This window comes from Copidosoma floridanum, unplaced genomic scaffold, assembly GCF_036245765.1.
Source record: "Copidosoma floridanum isolate Cflo_tuat_1 unplaced genomic scaffold, Cflo_Japanese_pri ptg000012l, whole genome shotgun sequence".
Taxonomy (NCBI): Eukaryota; Metazoa; Arthropoda; class Insecta; order Hymenoptera; family Encyrtidae; genus Copidosoma; species Copidosoma floridanum.
This window is the reverse complement of record NW_028321889.1, coordinates 4439935-4467543: the sequence shown is the minus strand read 5'-3', so window position 1 is coordinate 4467543 and position 27609 is coordinate 4439935. Positions and strand designations below refer to the sequence as shown.

The 27609-nt window shown below is 38.8% G+C and overlaps 1 protein-coding gene across 2 annotated transcripts; it reads right to left on the bottom strand.

Moving 5' to 3' along the window:
• Positions 1-241: 241 nt before the first annotated feature.
• LOC106637303 (ABC transporter G family member 23) lies at positions 242-27365 on the bottom strand. 2 transcript variants are annotated; one of them, XM_014350027.2, is made up of 15 exons: positions 27063-27365; positions 8447-8603; positions 6973-7217; positions 6556-6733; positions 6155-6248; positions 5821-6036; positions 5614-5756; positions 4194-4425; positions 3926-4109; positions 3499-3614; positions 3347-3417; positions 3168-3256; positions 1842-2018; positions 1674-1760; positions 242-1607 (listed from the first exon to the last, which is right to left on the bottom strand). In XM_014350027.2, exons 2-15 carry the CDS (start codon positions 8545-8547, stop codon positions 1393-1395), a joined length of 2148 nt encoding a protein of 715 aa, XP_014205513.2. In that variant the 5' UTR covers positions 8548-8603; positions 27063-27365; the 3' UTR covers positions 242-1392. The 2 variants fall into 2 exon arrangements, with proteins under 2 accessions (XP_014205513.2, XP_014205512.2); XM_014350026.2 differs by lacking the exon at positions 27063-27365 and adding an exon at positions 21396-21503.
• Positions 27366-27609: the final 244 nt, after the last annotated feature.

Here is a 27609-nt window from a genome sequence, read left to right as displayed (position 1 = left end):
AGGACATGTTCTCATGTGTATATGTCGAGTTTATTCGATGGAGGTGTAAGCAGGTGGAAAAATGATATTGAATTAAAAAAACCTGTACATTTATAAAGCAAACATGGACTTGATTATTTATTTATTTTTTTTTATCCTTCATCTACATAATATCTTGTCGTAATATAATTATTGTTTGTTTTTCATGGAATTTCAATGGATATACTAATGAAATGGAGCCTCATCAGAATATGGTAAAAATTATTTTATTTTATTGTTTAATTTATTTACAAATTTTCAAGCTTACACAATGCAGACTTTCAACGTTTGTGACTGAGCCTATAAATTGTTTATTTTAAATCGACCTTGTATAATTAGAGTGATATCTGATAAATATACATATAAAATTGAAATAAAAATAAAAAAAGTGTCTGCTAATTCATATAGGAAAAAATTGCGTGTGTATGTTACGTTACTTTTTTTTTCTGACTAGAGACATATTAAAATAAGAAGATGGATCTTCTCCTTACATATTCTTATTTATTACATTACAAAATCTATTACGTTAAATTTACTTGTTGATTGTTTGTAGACAAAAGCAAACTAGCGTTGTCAAACTAATATTACCAAAAAATTACATTTAAAATAGTAACAACTAAAGTAACAGTAATAAAGAAATTGATAATGATTAAATTGCTATTTAAAATTGAAACGAGTGTAAAATAATTGTTTTCAATGGCTGTATTTGTCTTTGCCACTTATATAATGCTTATAAAAAGTAAAAATAAATTTATCATAAACAATTTACAGTTATAAATTATCGCTAACAACAATGATAAAAAAAACATGTTTCCAGCATCCCCAGGTGGCTGAAAAAAATCTTACGATGTATCTTACAATGCAAAACAACCCTGTTTGTAAATAGTAATTGCGACAGTCGGTTGATAAATTGGCAAGATTTCTTTTCTACTTGAAATTGCTTAAACCCTTAGAATTGTCTACTGATTGTCAAATTGCATTAACTTTTGATGGGGGAAAAACAAAAATTCAACAAAAACATATCGCTTTGTTCGTTTACGAGTAAACAATTGGCACTAATTCACATAAAAAACGTCACGCTACACAACCGACAAGTATCACCTTTTTCTATGCATCTCAATACAAAATCGCAAAAAGAAAAAAAAAAATTTTACATTCCCCTCTCCCGGCCAGATGATTGTAGGTACATAACGATCCTCATTTTGAAAAAAATTCAAACCTACGTCTCAAGTGATGAAAACAAACTTTTCGAAACGAGTCTACGAAAAGCTTTGGAAAACGATCCCATCCCCATTCCTCCCTCGAGATTTTCCATGCTCACAGTGGAAAAAAAAAAAAGAAGAAATTTCCTAAATTTACAGCATCTCCGGGAAATTACGTCATTATTTTCCTGATGCCGATGAAACTTGCCACAATCGTGCCAACAGTCCAGGACATTATCACGATGAAGCCGCTGTAGACGTCAAAATGGGTGAAAGCGTAGCCCTTGTCCATTACACAGCGCAACGAGTACGTGGCTACGGTCGTTGGCATCAAATAGCTCACCCAGCGCAGGTAATTCGACATACCTTCCAGAGGCCAAATGGCACCTGAAAGATCGTTAATGCGGATCACAAAATAAAATTGGTCAAAATAAAAAATGAGCATCGGCCTACCGCTCAACAGTATGATGGGGTAGAAGCTTCCCGTCGCTATGAAGTTGGCCACCGTCTGAGACGTGCAGTACACCGATATGAGAAAACCTGTGGTCACGTATAAGAAAAAAAGGAAAAATTATCAATCTATTTTATACTGAATGACATGGTATGGACGAAAGCACTAACCGTAGCACAACCCGCATACTCCCGTCACAAAAACCAGGACAACGATCACGATGAACTGTCCCTCGCAGGGTAGGTTGAAATGGCCGAAAGTAATGCCCAGCACTACGCTCACTTGGATGAAAACCATCAAGAGTTGGGTGAACAAGTGGGACGCTAGTATTTCCCAGGTCGTGACCCCTGTAAAATTGAAAACGAAAAAAAAAAGAAAAAAAAAGGAGTACTTATTTCCTCGAGGATTATACGCGCTTAGGCCCACACTTTGTTTTCCATCCTTCGTTTGTTTCAACAAAGTTGCGGAGTTCCATCAGACCAATAGCCGTAAAGTTTTAATGCACTTGAGAGCTGGGGTTGAGTGGCTAATTGAATAATCGCGCCCGTACGATTGAATTACTGCAGCTCGTTTGAACCGCGTCTCCTCGCCCCCACCCCGTCTTGGAACTTTCTCGGGGTTTCCGGGCGCACCGGCGCCTTAATTTTCATTAAAACTCTCGAGAGCCGCGGTTCTTTCGCGAAAACACGATGACCCGCCCCAGTGGAGGGGGAAAACGAATGAAAACATCGCCTCTTATAAAGAAATTTGCGTTTCTTCGCCGATGGTATGTGTATATACGAATTCAATGAAAAATTCGTGGGGGAACCAAAAATTATGGATTTTTTGGCACGTTCAATTTATTTATTTATTCTTCCTTATCTCATAATGCAAATATCGAACTTTGCGATTGCGGTTATTACGTTATTTGATGTTGTTAAAGATGATTTACAATGCATTTTTCAAACTTTAATTGTAACTGTCATGTAAATGTAATAAATTCACATTTGGTATACTTAAGAAAAACAAAAAAAATTTATTTTTTCAAGAGTAAAGGGCAAACACAATAGTTCTCGTCACTGAAACGCAAAGTGCTATTTTAAAGCCTGAAGGGCACGATGAGAGTATACATTTAAGCTATAGAGTAGCGAACGTCATTTTTTTACCAAGACCGATAAGTCGTGCCCCCAAGGTACGACAAAATTTTTTTTTCAAGTCCATTATACCGAGAGCTGAATAAAAGCTTCGCTAACGAAAAATATATTTTGTATTGTTCAATAAGGCTCTCTTATTATAGACAGGCTTGAATAGCTTAAAATTTATTTTTCTCAACGGGAATCGCAATCGCGAAGCTAAGGACAACTTTTGTCTCTTGTTGCAGCATTATTTATTGTTACTTTTTTTCAGACCAGTACTCGATAAACCCAATAGCTGTATCTCAGCATCACGACCAGACGATTGGATGTTAAACTAAGTTTTCACATGTGAGAAGCATTAACATGTGATTGTATCATTACCTTGCACCAGACTGCGATCCCAAACGCCTTCGGCTTTGTCCGCGATTATAATCGAGGACGAGACAGCCGTTGCCAGGAAGAATGTTATCCTGAACGTTATATCAATGGCAATGTCAAATTAAAAAAAAAAAAAATGTCACAGACTTTTAAAACACGTATTAGATGGAAAATATTCTCACGTGAGTATGAATCCGGGTGCAATGAAATTCGAGTACTTCCGGTCCATGGCTCCGTAAATCGGCTCCTCGAACTTGAAACAAAAAATACAAATCCAATTAAAAATGGACGGTTGATCAACCGACACGTTGACGGCATACAATAGTATACGTACATTAATCGGTGGCTGGACGAACTTCCTTGGTAAATCGCAGGTGGCAACGATTTCCTTGTACACCTCGACGAAACGATCGAACAGAGCCGTTTGCAGGAATATGCCGATCGGTTGATCTTTTAACAAAAAACACGCACAGAGATCCCATTATTTACGATATAAATTACGTAGCAAACGCGCACTACACGTTTCAAAAACTTTAAATACATTTTTGTAGTAACTGTCAACTGCATGTTGTGACTAAAAATTACGCATCACTTGGACGAAAGCCCCTAAAAAAGACAGCAATAGTTTTTACTCAAAAAAAAAAAAAAAAAAAAAACAGCTACGTTTTTGAAACACTTTGGAACAATTGTACGTTATATAACGTTAGAAAATGTGGGGTTTTTTTTCTAGGTTTAGTATTTAAGTATAGGTGAAAACTCACTGCTCATGTCTAGAGTCGTTTGTATTTCGCTGGCCGAGAGGCTGCCCTCTAATTTCTTAATCGTGTAAAAGCTCTCGCGCCTCATCATCAGCGCCTTGGAGAAGTTCTTGGCAAAGTACATCGTCCCGGCAGCCTTGCCTCGATACACCTCGTCCGTCGCCTCGGCCATGGAGTCGTGGTATTTCTGAAAATCGACGATTCTGGGGTGAACCACAAGATTTCTTTTTTGTTTTCCTTCCCAAGTTGTTTCGATGCAATAAAAGGGTACCTTGACTATGATTTTTTGATCAAAGCCGTGCAAAAATCGGCAACTCATGTCTATGTACTCGCACTGGCGCTGCTCCTTCGAGTAAAGTACAGTGCCGGTGTAGGTGCCGTCGCGGCAGTTACCAGCTTCGTCGTTGACGACGTTTATAACGATGCCTCGGGGATCGTTGCCTACCGTGTAGAAGAACAACGTCACCTGTATCAGCGGGAAGATAAAGGCGAAGGCCACCACGCTGCAACCGTAAAAGCATCGGCGAATTTTTTTCATGTGAAACTCTTTTTTTGTCGACTTTACATCCGAGTTGACTCAATTTTCAAATGTACTTTTCAAAGGTTACGTATTTATATGGATGACTTTGGGGAGTACGACTGTGTTGATACATTAGTGTATTAAAATGGAAAAAATAAATAAATAAAATTTTCAAAGCCAGTGTTAATTTATGGACTAAAATGAAGACGACAGTGTAGTGCTCCTGAGCTATTGTAATTTTTTACCATGCTAAACGAACAGTCATGTAATTATATTTGAATTGTTTAGTTTTTTTTTTTTTTCTATACTAATCTAGTGGTACAACATCTATGCTAAAATGATATGTCGTTTCGCGTCCCGAAAGTGTTTTAATGTTTCATTGTATGCTTGATATTCCTTAGAGCCGCCGACAGTAAGTCAAGGTCTGTAATAATGAACCGCTTCAAAAACAATACTATATACAGTGTGAAGAAGCATAAACCGATGGAGCAATTTGGGCTTTTGGAACTCGTGTTCAACATCCCAACAAAAAATATGCAGTACTTTCTTGGATTTTTTTTTTTTTTTTTTTTTTTACATAAGCAATTGCCTGCTTCATGATCTGAAACAACGTTCGTTTAAAATAGTCTCTCGATCAAAATTTATGTATATTTTTTGTCATTTATCACCATTGAAAACATTATTAACTGTATGTATCGTACATTTTTCAAGCTAAGCTGGTGCTCATATACACTTAACTGCACCCTCATCACTACACTTGGAGTGGATTTAAGAACAACGGCGTCACTTCTTCGAGAGCTGAGCTTTTCAGATTTATTGAATTTATTGGCAGGAGAAAATCTCTTTTCACATGTATGGTTACATCGAAGCCGAGTATTTGTGCGCGGATCGACGTGAATCGGTTATGCACTCGATAAAAGCTGCAACTGTTCTGGTACACAACGGAACCTTTTTTTATCTTCTTCTTCACTATAATTAAAAAAAAAAAAAAAAAAAAAAAAAAAAAACATTGAATTTTCATACTTTAGCCCCACACTTTCTTCGGTCACCCGACCACTTTGTCACCCATATCCTCGCATATCCTTTGTAAAGCCACTCTATATAATACACGAGAAAAGGAAGGGATGGAAGAAAAAAAATGGTACGGGGAATAAAAGCCGATTCCCTTTACCTTGGATGCCGTACGAATTGCAATATGTTTTTAATCAGCAGAGCTTTGAATATCTTGCCAGAGGCGGCCGTGAACGGATTAGCCGAGCGCTTCTTGATCCTCTTTGGATTGTCGAGCAATTGTTTCTCGCTGCCCGTGACGAACTGCCGGACACGCGCAAGTAGGCATTAATACAGTGACGACGCGTGGGAAAAGGATATGGCTTACCTCGGTGCTCCCGCGAGGGTCTTTTCGGGACGAAAGCGCCGATTGGTTGGCCGTGGCGGTTTGCGCGATCCTCGTCTCGTTGACGCTCGTCTTGGCGTTGTTTTGCCGCTTGCTCAGGATCAGGAAGGCCTCCTCGAGGGAGGCGCACTGGTACGCGGCGAGCAGCGCGGTGGGCGACGTCTCGGCCAACAGTTGGCCGTGCCGCATCAGTCCGATCTATACAAATCAACAACGCAATCGTCTCATTGGCTTTTTTTTAACAAAATCATACATAAGTACACATCATATATTATATCCACATATATTATATATATATATCCCGTGTATTACGTACTATGTGGGCTTTTTTGGCTTCCTCGATGTAGTGAGTCGTCACGATGACGGCTATGTCCTCCTCCTGGGCCACTTTCACCAAGTAGTTCCAAATCCTGCAATTCCAAGGATTCGTTATATAAGTACACCTACTGTTGTACTATATACCTCACCCTCCCAACCCCTTTTTCACTCTCCTGCTATTGACGGTCTTCCTTTCGGCATTTGTTCGCAACATATTTTTCCGAAACTATACATAATATGCACGGAACTTTTGATGTACGCCAAACCTGTACACTCGTTGATCTCTCAGTCACCCACTCGAATAGAAAAAAAAAAAAAAAAGCTTCTTTCTACGGCCTGTACCTATACTCGGGTCGGATAGAAAAAGAAAAGAAGAGGAAGAAGAAAAGGTATACTTGCTTCTCCCGTAAAATCGGGTCCAAGCCGACGGTGGGCTCGTCGAGGATGAGGAGCTCCGGTCGGTGCATGAGAGCCGCGGCCAGCGAGACCCGCCTCTGCTGGCCGCCGCTGATGTCCTTGACGAGTTTGTCCTTGAAGGGCAGCTCCAGCAGCTCCGAGAAAAACTCGAACCTCTCGTCTACCGGCAAACAAATCACGTCGAGCTAGCACGTATCCGATGATTTTTTTTTTTTTTTGTTTGAGCTCTGTGCTCCTCAAGAGGTAGGGCAATTCAATTGCAGCCCGCAAATGTTATCTCTTGCGAATGAATTTCAAGTGCTGCCCGCCTCTTTTTTTCCGAGGGCTTATTCGTGCATCTCGTTGCAGTTTCGCGAGTGTATATATACCGTAATGGCAAACGAAAATGACTGTGCTCACCGATGATTTCCTCGTCGAGGCCGTTGATCCTCCCGAAGTAGTACAGCGCCCCGATGACCGAGAACTCCTTGACGAGGGATATTTCCTGGGGCATGTAACCGACCCTGGGCCCGGGCACCCCCGAGTCCTTTTGCCCGGGCTTGCCTCCCAGCACCCAGAGCTCGCCGCTGTCGAGCGTTCGCACGCCCACCACGCACGAGAGAAGGGTCGTTTTGCCGCACCCGCTTGCGCCCAACAGTCCGTAGCTGAGGGGAAAGAGAGGATTCAATTTTTTGATTTCATTTATTTATTTATTTTTTTTTTTTTTTCCATCCATTTCATCGCGATGGAAAGTTTTTATTGAAAAGTTATGGAAATTGGCTTTTTTTTCAGTTGCATACGTACAGCGCAGGAAAAAAAGGGTTTCTCAATCATTTATTGATTCGAGGGATGAGGGAGTGAAATGTTTTATTTTTGCTCTCCCTTCAAATTGTAACAGCTTAGGTGTATACTGACCTGTGTTTTCATGCGTGATAGAGGTGACAAGAAAAATCGGGGGGGTGTACGAATCGCTCAATAAATTACCGCTCTCGAATATTGCGTTGGACGATGACTTCCGTGTTTACATGGTACCTGGCATTTGTGTATATAATATACTTGTACGCGCGTATAAGCTGCAAAAGCTCAGCAGTGGCATCGCAAGTGCATATAAACTACCCGCGATGAGCAGGGTCGGGAAATTCGGCATCGCCGAGCGTTTTATCATCTAAATATTGGATGGATATAGCGTGTCCGACCCGAGAAATAATTGAAACACCCGTACAGTCGAATCGATCGATGACTTTTACTTGTTTGCTTTGCGCGTCACGTACACGTGGGTATAACATGGGATATATTGGTATAACTGCGCGTTTAATTTGTTTTCACGATTTTGGGAAATATTCATTCATATGGAGGCTACCTGCAGTTAAACGCCCCGGGGATCGGACTGTACATGAATTCACGATTTCTCGCGGTTTGCTGTGCTTACGTGTTTCGTCGGTGTTGCGTCTGTTTTACAGCTTTTATTCCGTATACGCTTATTAAAAAACGTAATAACACTTTTTATGGTTTCGTAGCTCATACTTCGTGTTGCAACAATTATTGTTATCAGACTTGCGTTACTTTTACCATTTTTCTTTTCCTTCTTTTTTTTTTTTTTTTTAATTTAATTTTTTGTCAAAAGTTTAATGCGGTTTTTGTGTTGGAAAATTCTCCACCAAAGACAATGCCTTAAAACTTTTAAAAAAATATAATAATAATTGAGCAAAAGAAATTGAGAGTGACAATATTTATACTTTTTTGAGTGTTTTTGAGCAATGCACAAAACGATTGTGCCCATAGACCTGAGTTAGCCATCATCACCACCATAAAAAATAGCACGAAAATTTCATTTGGCTGAAAGAGTGGAGATATCGAGGAAAAAATAAAAGTGAACGGTACAATTGCAACTTACATGCAACCCCGAGGCACGGTCATGTTGAGGCCATCGAGGACCGGTGGTAAGTTCTTGGCGTAGCGCTTGTGCGCCAACTTGACGACTACCGCGTTCTGCATGATGCTCTCGATCTCAGATGTGTCCTCTTCCCCTTCCCCTCCGACGTAGTAGTTGTCTGGAATCGACAAAAAAAAAAAAAAATAATGCCATTACACACTTACAGCTTCGGTTTCGAAACTATAGAGTCCTCGACTTTGGGAGACAATTCTCAAAGAAAAATCACATCGCGGGACATAAAAAAGTTCCAAATGGTCTTTCCGCCACTCCGCGGGTGTTTCATCTCGAGAATTAAATCCTCCTTATTTCCCTTTTCCTTTGTCAGCAGTTTTCAAAATTCCGCGCACCATCAACCAACACAAGAGAGGTAACGACGTACCTCGGGTACACACGTATACGTATATATAAGCTGACGCGGGAGGCACCGACCGAAAACTCCTGTACTTATATTACGCCCGCGCTTGCATATCTGCGATGACGCGCTTGAATGGAGCGTGTGTATGTGCCAGCTGCTGCTTGTACGGAGAACGAGAGAAACAAAAAAATAAAATAAAAATAAAGGGGAACAGCCTGCTCGTCGAATTTGCAAAATGTGAGAAATTTGCTTGCCAAGCGCCACATGCCACCGACACTCGCCAGTTTTTTTTTTTTTTTCCTTTTTGTTACGTTTTTTTTCATTTCGCAAGGGTAGGATTTTCTCCACCTTTTTCTTTTTTTTTTTTAATACAACTTTCTTTGAAATTTTATTTTTTTACCAAGTTGACGTACTTCAGTTCCATTTCTTCCTCTTCAAGTACCTTCTCTTCGAGTTACGTTTTCTTTTTTTTCTTACTTCATTATCAGAGGTGGTTTATCACTTTTTTTCTGTTAAAAAACAAACAGGTGTCTCGATTTCTCTTTTATTTTTTACGTTAACGATGACAAGACAAATCGACGAATTTATTATTCGTTATCGCGTGAGACGGTGTATCAACTAAAACCTAACGTCATTACATTTCGATTACGTAAACCGAATCATAAAAAAGATCATTATCATTTCACTCGTCAATTTTGGAAAAATTGGGGGTTTTGGTGGATCTATTTTTTTTTTTTTTTTTCTCGTTTTCTTTACGATTTTGTTTACGTGTAAAATAATTTTTAGACAATCTACAAGACAAAGCGCAAATCATAAAAGAAGACTTTGTTTTTGGAAACAACATATGAGTATATTTATTTAGGTAACACGTGCAAAAAAATCCTTACCTCGACATTTCCACCGAAAAGGAACGACACAGAAACAAATGCCGAGTTCGCGAAAGTCATTCCAGAGTCAGAGGAAGAAAAGAAGACACAAAAAAAAACAAAAAAAAAAAAAAAAACTTCAGTCTCACCCGAAAAGATGAAAGCCTCGATTGCACACATACCGCAGACCCCTGTGATTTTGGTGTGAGCCAAGAAACAAGACAATATTTATTCCCGAGCCTTTTCGCGTTGCAAACAATGCACAACGTGAGTGTATACGTGTACAGACACAACCGTAGCCCAGCAGGTCGTAAATCGTTACGATGAAGATAGATGAGCAACCGGGTGCTCCGCGAAAATTCATAGTGTTTAATTTCCATTCCCATGCATATACATGCCTATATACACGTCGAGCCGCGCGTTTCCCGATATCAACGCCCCTCCGCGCGTCTCTCAATTATATCGTTAAATATTCATCCCCATGGCTGGCGGTTATACCAATGAAAAACACTCGATCGATTATTTCGACACACCCATCGAGGCCTTCAATTATTAAACTCGCCCTTGTCTACACGCATAAAAAATGTATGACCCAACGTATACAATCCGAACGATAAACCGGCTATTTAATTGTTTTATCGGATCATTCAACGCCCAATCATCGTGCAACGCCAAAAAAAATGTTAAAGAGCTTCCGTTACATGATGTAATAAAAAAACGCTTCTCTTTGGTTATTATTTGTGAGCTGTACGGGCGAGAAGAGGCGTCGCCGGGGACACGTACGCGACCATAACCGAATTAATTGCGCGGGTGGCGGTGGTTCCCCCCGATGGCGATGACGCTTTTCCACTCGCCGCAGCTGACTCGGCGATTGTTCCGCTCATTTTCTCCTCTTCCCTCTTTGACCTCTCGAGGTTACCTTTTCCCCGGGGAGTTTGAGGATTTACAACCCGAACGCTGCTTTCCAACAGTTGTATTTTCGTATTATTTTCGGTTGACGCAGCATGAGTGATATTTCCGGTGGACCTTTGTCCGACGCAATGTTCATGCCTGCTGACACAACCGATGTAAATATTGACACCGGTGGTGAGCTTTTTGATGGATGGCACTTTTATTGCCGCGATACGGTATAATTCGCCGGGAGCTCGTATGGGAGATCGGGCTCGAGAATTCATTGACCCCCGTTTTCGTGTAGGGTGCCATTTATGAGATAGCCGGTTTGCGCAGCCAAGCTGAAAGAATGGAGTATTATGAGATTACGAGGAAGAAAAATGGTCCGCAATGGATTTGAAAAAGTTGAGATTTTTTTTTTTTTTTTTTTTTTTTATCGCGAAATAACGTAACTTTGAAAATGGCACTTTTTCTCAGTTATTTTTCTCTACAATCCAGAAAATAATAATGGTTTGAGAATAGAAATGCACGCACTTGACACGATTTGCGAAAATTTTTGTTCACTGTATACTAAACAGTATACTTTGCAAATATTATATAGACTTTTTTATTTTGCTAAAAAAAAAAACGGCTTTAGTCTCATAAGATTCACGTTAATGAAATAGTGAATAAATTGTAACTCATTTTTGCACATGGATTCACACCATCGATGACTTTGATCTGAACTTTCTTTAGCAAATCCTCGATAAAAATTCGGAACGTAAACCACATCAATTCGTACGCGGTGCACGAGTAACCTCCCACGGCTTGTGAGTGCACTTTGGAAATAGAAATGGTTTCATTATGAAAAAAAAATGAAGCCAAGCGTGCAATGTAATGTATCGTTGCTGGACTTTTGTTTTTCTTTTTTTTTCTGTGTCCTGGTACTGACGGTGATGATGAATGTTGCTCTGCGGTTGGTGAATTGCACGTCAAGGTTCTCCACTCGTGGATAAATGGAATTGAACTGATGAAAAAATTTTAAAAAATCATCTTGAATGAGGAATGAAAACTTATTATTCCGATAATAACAAAACGCAATTTTTAGCTAATTTTTTTAAACGCATGATTACTTCAGAAGGATATTTTAAGTTAGTAATAACGTAATTTCTTTAAAATTGGCATTCTACATACTTTTAGATATTGGTTATTGGAAAAAAAAAATTCAATCAAATATCTCAAACTTTTTGATTTGCACTTGATCTCCATTCTGGGAGATCTGATTTTAGTTATTAGAAAAGTAACTCTCCAAAATAATTCGAAAACTTATAATTACCATCCTATTCCAGTATTGAGGGGTTCATTTATTGTCGTGATGAACAATTTTACAAAGGGTTGTCGTACAATTAGTTTTAAATACTTTTATCGCGCAAACAATTGGGGTCATTTTTCATTGCGGAATCAAAGTCGAATGAAAATAAAAAAAAAAAAAAAAATTGTTGTGCCTTACTCTTTAACGCCTATACTTAGTAAGGGGGAAACCTATTGTTATCCAATTTTTACTTTCATGCGTTAAATTGATGCTTTTAATTATATAGTTTAACGAAATTTTTAATTAGTAAGAAACAATGTCCTCTCCCGTCCGTGCACTTTTAAAAATTATTCTTAAACCGTATGAAAATTGCAGACGCGTATGTTCTCTCGCGGGCTTTTATGGTATAGACGGACGATCGATCGGTTATTTGCAACGAAGCAGAGAATTTCCCGTTGGCCGGGCGTCGATTACCACGGTATTATCGTTCGAATAAAAAAGCTATCGCGCCGCGCTTTCACGATGACACGGACGAACGCAAAACAATAGCTCGTTGATTTTTTGAGGCATGGCAGCGTCGAGCCATACATACACGGCCGACGTACGGACAAATTGCAGCGAACAATTTGCTCGTCATGGTCCCGGGACTATAAATAACCAGGTGGCATTTGCGATTGAAATGAAGCTGTCGCTTATAAAAAAAAACTGTGTTCTGATTATACTGAATTGATCTCGGAAATGATTGCATTTGCAATAAGTGTACAAATCGAACAAACTCGTATACCATACAAGTCCATCGGCAGACTTGGCACAATTATTTTTCATAGATTTTTTTTTTTTTAAATACTTTAAAGAAAGGGTTTTTTTTTTTTTTTTTTTACCTGAAAAAAGTGCGTTCTTTATGCTGAAAAATGAATTTCATTTATCATTATTTACAATAAAATACAGAGAAAAAAAGTTTGTCTGGCAGACAAGTGTGAAATACATTTTTTGTATAAAATTTTGGGAATCAGTTAGCTGAATACTTTGTCAAATGCTGTTTGACTCGGTTTTTTTTTTTGTTCCCAGTTGATTTTTTCTTTTAAATTTTGATGCATTATTTATGCTAGAAAAATTTTCCTCAAAGACTGAGTTAAAAGGAGTAGTTAAAAAAAAAACCATTTTTTTTTAATCACCAATAAAAAGCATCAGCAAAAAAATGGAAAAACCATCCGTGCCCAAGTCCGTCCGTCGGAGCAGAAAATTATAATATGATAACGAAGGCGCACACACGTACGGAAAAGAAACGAACCGATGCCGAGGAAAAGAAAAAAAAGTAGGCGGAAATTCCCCGCAAAAAATAATAAAAGCCTACCGAGACGAAAAACAAAAGGGTATTCCAATTATTTCGCTCGAGAGGAAAAAAAAAAAAAGATAAGAAGAGCCTCTGCTCATTCTGTATACATACAAGAACGAACAATTTAATTTCGCGAGCTCGAAAAGAGACAGTGTGCAACTTCATACCCTGTAGTGCATATTTAGGTATGTATATATATATGTATTGTAGCAGGTAAAAGCCGTATATCGGTCAGGCCATCGGAGCGCGCGGAAGAGATGCTGAGCGAAAAATAAAACCCGCACGCGGGGAAATAGGGTCAGGGTCGAGGAACGACGTGCACGACGACTCTCACCTCAATATATATATATACATATAAAACGCGCGCTGATGGAGAGACACATACCAGATGGAGATTATTTACCGTTAGTTGCGCTGTGTTATCACGCCGGCCTCTCTCTTTTTTTTTTTTTTTTTTTTCTACATATGTGTGTACATGATGTAAAAAAACATCGGTAGTCACGTGAGCGCGATCGAAAAGTGAGCGTATAACCATCACGATATGTGTACAATATAGTATATTTATATACTGGCAGGGTCAATGATTGTCCTCGACGCCGTAGCGGAAGCTGCGGACGGGCTCGCTGACCCTGGAATTTCCCCCGTGGGGCTCTGCTTGGACGGATAATATTACGATGCGCGTTGCCGTAAGACGTAATTACCTCTTTTAATGCTTTCCTCCCCCCCCCCCGTTTCGCGGAATCATCGAGAGGAGACGCTATGGTGTTGATTGCACGTCTTGTTGAATGGATCGAGCGAGAGGTGCTACGTACTCTGACCCAGTTCGACAATTCCACGTGGCTGTGCTGAATCGATTGGTTATTCAATGTTTAATTTTTTCTTCAAAACGTCAAAAACAAAATATAAGGATTTTCAGTCTTTTGGAACAAAATTTCATTCGCAATCATTCCATCGACAGATGCAACCATCCGGTAAATCAGCGCAATATCCCGTACATGTGATCCACAGTGTCTATTAGAGTCGAAGCGGTTATTGGCAGTATCTGTTGCTGATGCCGAGGTAATGGCAAACCATCAACCAGCCCCCTCCATACACCCTTCTTACCATGTATCCATCCATTATTGGAGATGAGCTGTAATTATTTTCTTAAAACAGTACGTTTACTGTGTATAGCATGTACTTGGCGTCAGGAGTCGAAATGTACGGGTATCTAGAGCTGCAAATTTTTTTTCTTCTCAAACTTGATCGTTATATAATTGTTGCAAGTTTGTTGCTTTGGCATGTTTTTTTTTTTTTATTTTTTTTTTTATTTCAACATTAACAAAAAGACTTTAAAATTGTTCATCCGTAACTTTTACGCTTCCGAGTAAGTAGTTAATGTCCGTGCACTAATGATACGAGCGTGAGTTATCGCGGTCAACTTTTTATCAGCAGATGAAAAATATAGAGTGTCGCGCCAGCTATACATACAGCCTACAATAATTATTATTAATGCTAGAGTTAGAAAGCTGAGAAAAAGTAAACTCACGAACGGTTACTGCTCTCTCTCTCTCTTTGTTGACTTTTCACGTAATCCTTCCAAGAAATTCAAACTTTTGACACGATCGCGCTGAGCTGTTTGCGTCAATTAACACCCGAGAGATGGGATTCGTGCAATCTGCCACGAAACGGAGGCGGTGTTTCTCGATTACAGAGTCGGGATTGCAAAAATCAACCTGTAGTTTGACTATTTTTCGTTTCTCGCTTTCGTTTCGGGAGAGTAATTTCTTTACAGAGTAATTGAAAAAAAAAAAAAAAAAAGAAAAAAATTTATTCCCGCATTTTGTACCCTTCTAGTGAATGCACCGAAACGAATAAAAGATGTATAAAATAGCAGCGAGTTGCAACTAACTGTGCAAAGTATTTTAAGTGAATAGAGTGCAGTGCACGAAAAAAACGGGGCAAACATTCCAAGCGGTTTTAATGACCAAAGCTTGTAGTTACGTGTTGCGTGGATAATCCCTGTATTGTGTACTTGCGGAAAATCCCTGTGGACATTAGGCAGCCGTGAGAGAGTCTTGAATGAATGGGGTACAAAAAGATAATGTAAGCATACGCGTTTGTTTTATTTCCACGCGAAGACTACCAAGGATTTACAAACAAAACAAAAAAAAGCCACAATGGGCACTTTGAGTTATCCTCGAAATATTAATATGTAATGATTAAAAAAATACAATGTCTACTTGACGACAAAAACAAGTGACTTAACGAGAAAATTACACCTCGTCAAACCACGTTAACGTTCGATTTCCTTGGTTTTTCGAATTTTCCTACTCCCTCCCCCCTACCCCAAAAAAAGCCATCAAGTTTTTTATCAACAACATTTACAATGTGTGATGAATTTACATACTCGTACGAAAAAGTGATTTACGGCCACTTATTTTAAATTTCGCTTCCCTTGTAGTCAACAACTGCGAGTTAACAATGTGTACTTGTAACAAAAACAGTTGCGGATAGACATGTAAAAACTTAAGTACCAGACACTAAACGGTTAACATTTTCGTTTTTTACGTGCCAGCTGCTCATTTGTAATGGATATATGCTCGGTTCGTACACCAATAACCTTTGCCTTCAGCTCGAGTAACTCATACACCTGGAACATTCATTGCTTTTACCATCTTAGAATTGTAACTGCTAATTTAAAAAAAAAAACAAACTAGTAGTTTACACGGTTAAAGGTAACTTGATGTTAAAATTTGCGTGTACACTCGTCTGGATGAAATTCCAGTTAAAGGATTTTAACTAATTTAAACCAAACCAGAGCCAGGTACGACGAATCATCGGAACGGTGGGATTGGCTAAAAAAAACCTTTTCTGGATATTCATTTCCACGAAGGAGTACATATTTTAAACAAGATCGGAAGCGACAGCAAAAGAGATACTACGTGTATGTACGTATAATTGGAAAGAACCCCAAAAATGTACTTTAGAGACCAAGGGTGTGCACGCGCACGAATCCTCATTGTTACGGTCGGTACCGAAGATTGATTGGTTTCGCGGGTGAGTTTCCTCACGGGCAATAAAAGAAGAAAATTAAAAGCCTCGGCGTCACGTAGTCGTTGGGTCACATCTTCGTGTATAGTCGGTTGCAACACTTAGCGCGCGGTCGCGATCGATGACATAATTCTGACGCTTCGTCTATACACTCCTGTATGTACCTCGGGCGCGCTGTTGTTATCTCTGCGTTTGACGACGCGGCCATGTGACGCAACGCGCTGCGGCTCTTAAATTCGAAGTTGACGATTTTCGGAGCGCCGTTTTTTTTTTTTTTTTTTTTTTTTTTTTTTTTTCATTCCCCCGCGTCGGGATGAACAGGAGAAAGCTCGATCTTCGATGATGTGTTTTCTTTTGTGGGTTCGAGATTGGACGTTCAAGGAGCTTTCAGTGCTTTGGGGATAACAAGAGTCTCCGACAATCTGTTTTTCGATTGAAATCTTGGAGGAAGGTTTTTTTTTTTTTTGCAACAGTCATTTTGTTTTTTCTACAATTTGTCATACATTAGGTTTACCCTAACTTGGGCACAATTATTTTATGTTTTTCCTGAACTTTGCTGAAAAAAAATTTTCATTCATCACTATTTACACTACAACATTCGAAAGTAAAAAAGTTTTTCCCTTTTTTTTTTATTTCTTCATTATTTTTACATTTCGAATGTAGTACATTATTTTTCCTGGAAAAAATTTTGCAAAGCACCCTTTTGCAAGTGGTAAGAAAAATTCATGTCATGGAAAACACTGCCTTATATATTTTGAGCAAAAAAATCATGTGGCAAATAAATTGAAAATGTATTTGTGCCCTACTTTGGCTATATTTAAGTTTGAAAGTTTGATTAAAAATTTTTTTAATTACAGTCACGATTAAGTGCTGTTGATAAATACATATACGAATTTTCAGTGAGAAAAAAATTAATTATTGTCATAAGGTATAAGCATACGTAATGGCATAAGCGATTCCATTAAAAAAGCGACAGTTAAAAGTTATTGATAGTTGAAAATAGTTTTTTTTTTTTTTTTTTTCGACCAAATCTTCAACTTTTATGCTCCAGGTGCCGTCAGAAATATTAAAAAATTTCTAAACATAAAATCAATTAAATGAGACTTTTTTTAAGCTTTTACTAACCACTGCTTCGTAAACTCTGAAATTTTTATCTCAAGATTTATAACACCGAGATTGATTGAAAATTCGTTGGGAACATCTTATTAAGCTCACTGTCATGAAACAGTCTCTCTCTCTCTCTCTCTCTCTCTATACAAAAATATAAAAAAAACATACACACAAAAAAAACAAAAATTATTTAATAAGCATAAAGTAAAATAAAAAACTCTAAGGATAAGCAGAAAGTAATTCTGGAGACACGTGACAGCTTACCAATTTTTTTCTCAATTTCAAACTACTTTTAACTAAAGCCATTATGTACAGCTGTTTGCATAGCTACTGTTTGTTCAGAATTGGTCATTGTGGCCGTTGCAATAATAAATAAATACTTGTAATAATAAAATATATATATATATATATGTACTTGAAATGTTTCTTTCAAAATTCGAGCATATCAGTTAATTAATTAATACAGAAGCAGATACTTGAATAGTTCACCAATACACCTCGATTTGATTTGTGTATTAATTTAAAGAAATTTCGCTCGCGACTATATTTAGATGTAACTGTTTTTTTTTTTTTTATAAAAGAAAAAAGCAGTTATTTCGCGGAAGTGGTGCATCTCAATCTGCAAATTAAAATTTTTCCGCACAGAATTCAACTCCGACTAAATTAAAAGCTCTACGTATACATCTATGCATGGCTATATATCGACAAAGGTAAATTCATATATTCATGGCGAACGCCGAGATCGAGCTGCAAACAAAAAATGAAAAAAAAAAAAGGAGAGGATGCACACGGTGGCTCGAGTAACCGAACGGAATTGAAAATTAAAAGAAAAAGAGAAATAAGGAAGAACATACTTCTCCTCTTCAATCAAACTCGCTTCTCCGATAAGCAATCCGAAAAGTGGAATTTTCTGTCGACCGCATCTTTTCCGTTACATAAAAAAAAAAAAAAAAAAAGTCCCAGCCTCCGTCTTGGCTATTGTGCTGGAAAAAAGCTTGAGCGCCAACGTTATACCGTTATAATGATAATGCGGTAATCGAAGATGGCGTGGCTGGTGCAGTCGGTTTTGCGCTCATAATGAGTGCGTATATATATATACACACCGCCGTTATGCGATCAAAGTAAAATTAAAACTGCAGTAGGATAGCGCCAGAGTAACACAAAAGCAGCAGATATACGTTTGTTTGCTTTGGATGGCGTGACGAAAGTTCGTAAAAGGAGACCGAAAGAGGAATGATTCTTTTTGACGAAAGCTCTATTGATTTTCGGGAGTTTTCAGAGCGGGTGGGCTCCATCGGGTGTTATTTACTCGGGAAGAGGCGATATTTGGAAATAAAAGCGGATTTCCATTTTTCTCGCTGTTTGATGGAAATCTCGTCAAAACATAAGATTTTTAGGGTATTGCACTTTTTTGGAGTATAAATCTTCCTTCAACTTTTTATTAATACAAATAAAATCTTCTTTCACCGAGAGAATTACATTTTTTTCAACTTTGATATACTCTGCTAAACTGAAATAGTTGTAGAGCATGCATTATTTTTACACGCATGGCTCTAAAACCATGAATTTATCAACACTATGGATCGTGGCTAGAAAATATTGTACGAACAAAAAAATCACAGAACATTTTTGAAATTAATTACTTTTTCGCACAAATTTAGTGTTTTTGAAATATTATACCGAATGTTGTATACATAAATGTACCGATATATATTTACACTATTTTTATGCATAAATTCAGCGTATTTATTACAACTAATTTTTAAAAATATTTTCTGCATAAATTTTGTATTATTTTGACACATAATTCGTGTAATTTATCAATTTAATCAAAATTTTTATCTACGTCGTAAAATAACACAAATAAGCAACTAATCAGTGAAGCGAGTGTTGTTGTTCCAGTGATGGCAGAATTTTTTCCATTAATCCAGTATCACGATAAATTTATATGGGTCTCCTCACTTATTTCGCATCGATGGATACATAAATCAATACGTCATAAATTTCTTCCTCTCCGTTAAGTATATCATTTAAAGGTTGGTTCTCCTGCCTGAAAATCGTCTTACGATCGGCTACTTTAACGCCACTTTAATGCCAAAACGAAAGCCTCTTTATTCCCCCTCTCTTCTCGACCTTTCCCACATAATTTCCGCGAAATGCGCGGCCCCATTACGACTCGTTTTCCACGTTATACGACAATAAGCTACCCCACTTCTCGCATAAAGAAAGATAAAGTCTATACATCGTTGGGGCTTGGTGCTGAAAAGCCTCTGCATTCACGAGTACTCACGCGTATCGACGACGGCGTGCCCACACCACCGAACTGACAATGCTCAGTGAGTTATTGGTAAGTTTTTGTACACACGTGTACCAATTACACGTGATATCGCGTGCCGTTTCCCTTTTGACGCCATCACTGCCATTGTCACACTCGCGGGAGCTCTTTGTGAATAATTGCCTCCCCACTTTCCGAGCGCGATGACGAGGACTGATGAGGAACGCACTTGGTGCTGTATTACGCTGCTGCTGCTGGTGGTGTGTTTTTTTATAAATAAGGCGAGAGGCATGCATCTGGATTGTTTAAGAATTTTTTTTTTCTTTTTTTTTTTCCAACCGATTATAAAGAAATTTGTGGATGTGCGTCAAAGTACGTGTCATGGTATATAAGAAAATATTTTCCATTCTTTTAAAATTCCGTATAATACCTAGAATTTTCCTAATAATTTTTTACAAAAGCTCAATAAACTGGAAGAATAAATTGTTCTTAAGTTCATTATCATCTTACAGAGTGGAGAAATAATTATACATCAAAATTTTTTGTTCGCTTTTATGAAAAATACAAGTTACACGTTTATTTTAAAAAAGTTGTCAAATTGAGTTAAATCATCCGAAATCATGTGAAAAGTACAAGAATAAGGATATATTATTAATAAAATTCTGCTGTTTTGAAACCCTACACAATTCTCACAACGAAATTTTACAGCGACAAAATGTCTACACACATAGGCAATCTAGATATTTCCTTCTATATACACGTACTACAGTATTTTCCTCTTGAATCGATCAAACTGCGATGAAATGACAAATTAGCTGACGCGTTGAAACTGTACCGACAAAAAATAATATATTAGATGGGGTAAATTAGTAAAACAAGCAATACTCGCTGGTAAAGAAACAAAATAAATTATAAGCACCACAGTAAATTCACACTCGAGTCTGCACTTATTGGGCTAATGGACAGAGTAATGACTCTAACGACACGGAATCGACGCTGATTACTTTTAATTATTTCCATTAATGTGCACACATCGTAGGTATTATGGCCCCAAAATTTCTCGTTTGTTTCAGAGAAAAGTATCAAAAGTAATAATTTCTTTTGTTTTCCTACACCAATAATGAAAGGTAATACGAAAAAAAGGGCACTCATTTCAACCCAAACAAAATACAAAACAAGCCATGCGGATACTTACACGTAGGTATATCAGTTTGAGTTTCTCGGGGGCCTTATTTGGAATATCTGCTGAATTTTCAACTGAAAAGCTATTACTACCGTTTACCGGCTGGAAAATTGGATTATTTGCTCAAAGCTCGAGGGAGCATCTGTTGAAAGCGAAAGAGTAGAGAAATATCCAAGAAACAGAGAGAGATGGAGGAATTTTGCTCACTCGCTCCCTATACGTGACCTTTTTAGTCGATAAAAGCACTTAATTATGACATACATATTTCGTACAAGCCGTGCAAGTAGGTGGACATTAACAGCAAGCCTTGGGTGGGTGCTTGTGCACCTCCATTTCACTTAACGTTTTGCCCTAATATAAACACAAACAGTTTTACAGCCAAATCGATAAAACCAACATCAATGATTGTAAAGCCCAAGAGGTGTACGTGCGAGCGATTAATCCGCGAGGGTCTTTACATTCTCGGCTTGTATTGTCATACGGAACAGCCAATCGTGTGTACTCATGGTCTGTCAATAGGTAAACGACCTCGCGAGTTCGTCCGCACTCACCACGCGCAAATTTTCGTACCTCGTCGGAGAGCATCGTCGCCGTCGTTTGTCGTGCCGACCCGAGCATTGGCCATGGCGGCTGTACCACCAGCTGCAATAGCACCCAACACCGGTCCTTATGGATGAGCTCAGCCACTATAGGCTGGACAGTGGTCGGCTGTCTACTGTCGTATACTCGCCAGCGATTAAGACAACTTGGCGGAAAACTATCGGTAACTACCTTGGCCGCAACCGCCGCCACCGCGACTTTACTACTGTTCTGCCCACGCGGGTGGGTCTATATACGTGTGTCATGTCTATAGTCGCTTCGGTGTGCTGGCATTTATTATTTAGATGAAAAGAAAAAAAAAAAAAAAAAAAAAAAATGACCACGCGGAGTACGTGACCAAGAGTTTAGGCGTGTCTGCTTTACTTTGGCGCATGCGGACGTCATCGGTGATGAACGATCGGTTGGATTATCTATTCCATCGTCCACTTTGGAAATTGGAATTATACGAGCTCTGTGATGAACGATTTACGTCCATAGAAGGATGGAACAAACGATGGTAGAGTCGCATCTTTGGACAAAACTTGTTTAACTTGAACGGACGATTTTTCCATATGGAAAAAAAAATCGGTATTGGATTTTCAATTAAACTCAAAGAAAGATTTAACGACCGTTCGATTGGCACTTTGTTTTTGTTATTTTCGATGGAAAAGAAATTTCATTCCCTCGGTTATAAAAATGTGTGTGCGTGTACGGATTCAGGTGTTGACGTCGCACAGAGGAACATAAAGTTCGATAAACGAAAGCGCGTGTTTGGAAACAAATGTTACCACTCGCGTCAAACTGTTGCCGCTTTGGAGGAGAAAAGGGGAAAAATCACAAAACAATTTCCAACGCCAGCAGCGAAAGTACGAAATGAAGAGCACCTTATGTCAAAAATATCGGTAAAGACTTTTCACACGACGTGACTATGGGTCCAACATGCCAATGGTTTGGATTAATTTTGATCAACATAGTAATTAATATTTTAAAAAAGTAAAAAAAAAAATAACGGTTTTTTGAATCGATGTGTTTATATAAATATTTATCATTATAAACTCTCCCAAAAAAGGTTTTTTTTATCATAATTTAAATAAAATGTGAAAGATTGATTGATTGTAATTGTATTGTTTCTTATGTAATATGTGTAATATGTGTTTTACAGTACTATGTAAAAGATATATTTTTAAACTATTTGTATGTATAACTAATACATGTTTACATGATAAAAATGTTTTTATTACTTATTCAAGTAAAGTGATAAAGTTAGTTGATTTCAGGGAAATCTTGTAAACTAAAATTTATTCGTTTCAATTAATCTAATTTAATTGTTCGATTCAAAATAATCAAATTTCATTTTCTTTTTATTTAATACAACTAACTTCTTTTTTTAAGTATGAATGCGTTTAATATTCTAATTAATTATTTCCAAACATTGCATTTTGAGTAAAAAATCAAATGGTTGTATTTTAAATTTTGTAAAGTTTAAATACAAATTTTTGTGACTTATAAGTTCACATGAATCCTAATACTTTTTTACCCAAACGATAACTTGAAAATATTTTAAATACCACTCATTTCAGAGTGTGCAGCAACGGCATGCAGTCTAATTCGCAATCGATATAATTACACACAACCGTACTCAACTTGCAGATTTTCCAGTAATTTTCGCCAGAGCATAAGTGAGAAAAAAAACACACACACACACACAAAACGATCTCGTCCTTGTAACAGAATCTTTTTTTATATACTGTTAGGAAATATCGTGTGTGCACGTAAAGTATAAAATATAGGTGTTTGCATGCACTTCATAACAACCCCCGTGTGCTGATGTTAAACCTGAGTGCAGTATTAACTCCTCGATTAAGGGATGGGGGGGTTAAAGCTCGTTTATTTTATTTAATTTAATTATTATTATTATTTTTCTAAAGCACGTAAAAAATACGTCTGCTCAAGCTTGGAAACATCAATGTCCATTACTTATTAGTTGACGTGAGAAATTCAAAATTGCAGGTTAATGAGGTCCAATAAGCGTCAAGGGAAACAGCGTACAAACAGAAAAGGCACAAAAAAAACCTCCCTCCTCTCCCGCGTATGTGGTCCCGTTAAAAGATGTGCCGAGAGGAGAGAACGCCATGTACTTCACTAACGAGCTTCTGCTCTCAAACGCGCCCTGCATATAACGAAGAAAACAAAACAACCAGTGCAAAAGACACCCTCCTGTGAACTTGAGCTGCGTACGTTTGTATCGCCACTATATGTATATGGCTCGTGTTGCGTTTGAGTAGATATCGTTGCGGGCACCTCGGCGCACAATATCCACGTTGACTTTGTGCTTGTGCATGTGCATCTACAGGTGCATGTCCCCTAAACTGAACGAAAATTGTACGCGCGTTCGCAAGCTCTCTGCTACTGACAGCCGTTGATTATTCATACCGTGGCCCTTTCGACGGGATCTCCCTGGATGCGAATAAAAAAAAAAAAAGCACAGCACACAGGAATACATTAACACGTATACGCGCAACCCAGAATTATTTCAAATTACGTATCTGTATTTGCATCGTGTGAAAAAACATAAATACGATAAATATATAAGCGATGCTCGTAAAGTGTACCACAACCAACTGGAAAACAATTAAAATCGTTTCGCCCTTCTATTTTTCACAAGTGTACAGTTCGTATATCCTAACGATGGTGTTGATTTTCACGTGACTCTCATTTTTTTTTGTCCATGTTCCAACGTTTTGCTTCCGTTAATCGTGCGCGTGGCTATACTTTATCATACCTTTTGATGATTCGTATAGCTTGTGATAAACACGCACAGCTCAACTAACACTCGGCGGGTAATTAGCTTATTAAGGCCATACACGATGATTCCCCCATCGCGAGCCCGAAAATAGCGTCGTTTTTGCTTGACAAATCATACCGTAACGAGTGGAACGTCCGCTACGAATCGTGACAGCGACGCGACCTGTTGTCACGCTAACAATCACCGAATCGGATTTAAGCCTCGTTTGCGTTAACTCGACCAAAGTATATATAGTCGAACCCACGCAAAGTCGGCGCTTTATTAGTTCGTTTGTCCCGAAATCCCAAACGGCCGGGTCCCCTTTATTGCGGGGGTGCACGAGCAACGACCGAATAAACTCGCGTATATATATGGATTCGGTTCAACGGACCGACAGATCAGCTTATCGCGTAAATACTGAGAAGGGGGGGGGGAGAAAGGCAATAAGGGATAACAATAACAACTAGAGCACTCCCCTCTTTCACTTTTTTCGATCTATATCTTTCTCTCCTTTTTTCACAAGTGCCATTCCAACGTCGTCACGTTTATACCCGACCAGAGGACCGTATATTCGAAGTAAAAAAAAAAAAAAAAAAAAAAAATGTCCTAAGCATGTAATCGCCTTCCCTTTGTTTCCCTGTTTTCGTGCGGGAGACCCCAGCTCCTCCGGTCATTTCTCTCCGTTATCTCGTTCAAGGAAAATATTTCCATTTGTCTTGCATCAATGAGTTTCCAATCGCGCCTCTCGACGCCTTGCTGCTCCTTTTTTTTTTTTTTTTTTTTTTTTCACTTTCGTCATGGTGTCCGACAACTTGTGACATGACAATCTTTCCCGCAGTAAGCAGAGTGTGGGTTACCGAAAAACCCCAAACACACGTGGCCCCCTTAGAGTCAAGGGCGGGGATCGAGCGGCGCGGCGAGCAAGCTAATCGAGCCATGTTTACCTTGGCACGGTTATATCCTAGCTGTTTGTTATTTCAGTGGCACGAAAGCTCACCCATTTTCAAAATTCTTTTTTTTTTTTTTTTTTTTTTTTTTCAAAGTTACAGATCGGACGGTTTGTTGCGAAAGAATCATAACTTACGTACGGCACGTGTCACGACAGTACAACGTACATCAGATTAAATTTGTAATTGAAGAACACAGACGTAGATGTGTGTGCGGATACGGTGGTGCACAGGTGCAGCCGTCGGGCTTGTATACGTGACGCTTGTAATATTCGAGAATATAATTCGCTTGCGTTGCGCGCATTGTTATTGATGCCGTGACCGCGAGCTAGACGGCTCCCTCTCTCTCTCATACTAAATATATAATATATGCATCGCGTTAATTTTGATGAAATCATTTTGAGGGCCGAACATGTGACAGATTTACGCTTCAAATCAAAGTGCTTTTGGATGGTTAATTTAAAAAAACAAAACAGCCGTAACGTTATACCGGTCCCTCGAAAGCGTTATCCTGCATACGCTCGTGAATAACCTCTTTACGGGTTCATTTCGGGGTTCCCGAAAGTTTTGCCGTGAAATTTTGCAAATAGTTCAGCCGTACGGAAAAGCTAATTGCAGAGCTTACGAGAGCAAAGCGCTGTTTACAGGTGTACACAAAGCGAACGGACGAACCGTTTGTATACCTGAAATGAAAATTATCGGCGATCGAAGTCAAGAGCGAAAGCAAAAAAAAAAAAAAAAATCTGGAGCCGAAGAGGACACCTCCTTCGCACTCTTTCCTCTCACATCCGTCTGAAGTCTCACCTGACTGACGCATCCTCTCGAGCGACTGCAAAAAAAAAAAAAAAAAAAAAAAAAATCCTTCGAGTGTGCGCTTACACTAGATATTTTTTCTTTCGTTTTTTACTTTCTCTCGGCTAGATAGCGCATATACCGAGAGGGGAGCACACGCGTGATCCGACATCACAATTCGAATCGAAATCGAGCTCTTCCCATAAGCGCTACTCTTTTTCTCCGGTACGAGCTATATATAATATATGTGTATATATATCTATACCTTTTCACCGGCCTCTCTTTTCTCTTTTCGCCTTCGCAACACATATACATACCTACGTCTTACATACACGTACCCTCGCAGCCGCAAGCTTTTCTCTCTCGCCAACGATACATATATATATATATATATATATATATATATATATATATATATATATATGTACAACGCGTTCCCTAGCTCCTGTGCGCGGTGGTTTTGCTCGTGGATCCTCCTCACCTCTTTAAGGTACTACTTGGTTTGGATTCATTTTTTTTTTTCTTTTTTTTTTCTTCGATGTAGCCGCGAGAAATAATTAGCGAAAACACTCGAGTGTACCTACACTTCGTATAAGAAACGGGGCCACTAGCTGGTTAAAAAAAAAAAATAATAATAATAATAATAATAATAGTAATGAAAGTTTCTCACCCAGAAAAATAAAAGATTTCGTACGAATGCAATTATCTTTAACCAGCAAATGAATATAAAAATGCAATTTAGGAATTGGATTTTGCGATTCTGATGAAATATTGATACATTTAGTTCTCGATTTAGTTCAATTAAACGAAGTTTGAAAAAAAAACGAATATTAAATAAACAAACAAAATTAAGTCCAACTGGGTTTTAATTGGATGGAGGGACTGAGAGAGGAAAAAAAAATATTTCGTTCGAAGATCGGCAACAGCCACGCGTTTGATTTAAAGAGAGACGAACCGTTACCAAAACAAAACAACCGTTAACCAGAGAGAGGTGGTAACACACGCGTATCGGCCGAGCGTGAAAATGAAAATCCTCGCTCTTGTACCCGAAACTAGGTCTTATTATCCCATAATTTTACGAACGAGCTCATTCAAAAAAAGAAAAAGAAAACAGGTACTTAATCCTCGATTTACCGATTTAAACGCGGTGCGATCTTCTCTCCTGACGATTTCCGGCTTCAGCACTGCCGCACAATCCCAAACCGGCACTAGTGCACATCCGCCCGCCAAACGAATGTATCGACTTCCCGTAACGGGAGCACAATCGCGCTCCACACACACTCCAGCCACGAGTAAGCACGATAAACTTGCGCGACTATATATACTCGCGCTGTCAAAGGTGATGCACACTCGAGCTTGCTTGCTACCTCCTCGCGAGTTTGACGACTGACGTGGTGCCATACGCGGTTCGACGTTAGATCCAGAGGGGCCCGAGGATCGAAGAAGAAATGGAAGGAGTGAGAGACGGAGGTAGGGGTAAACGGGGACCTCCTTTCGTACTGTATATACATACATACGCTCCGGTGGACAGCCGTCGTTGTTGCCCGGAGGAAAGTGGGTACACTTACACGTGCGGGACGGGAGTGGGACACTGTGTATGTAATATACATATACATGGCCAGAGGAGGATTTTTTCGCGGTCGCAGCTCTGTGGTGTGTGTTTGCGGGGGATGAGACCGCC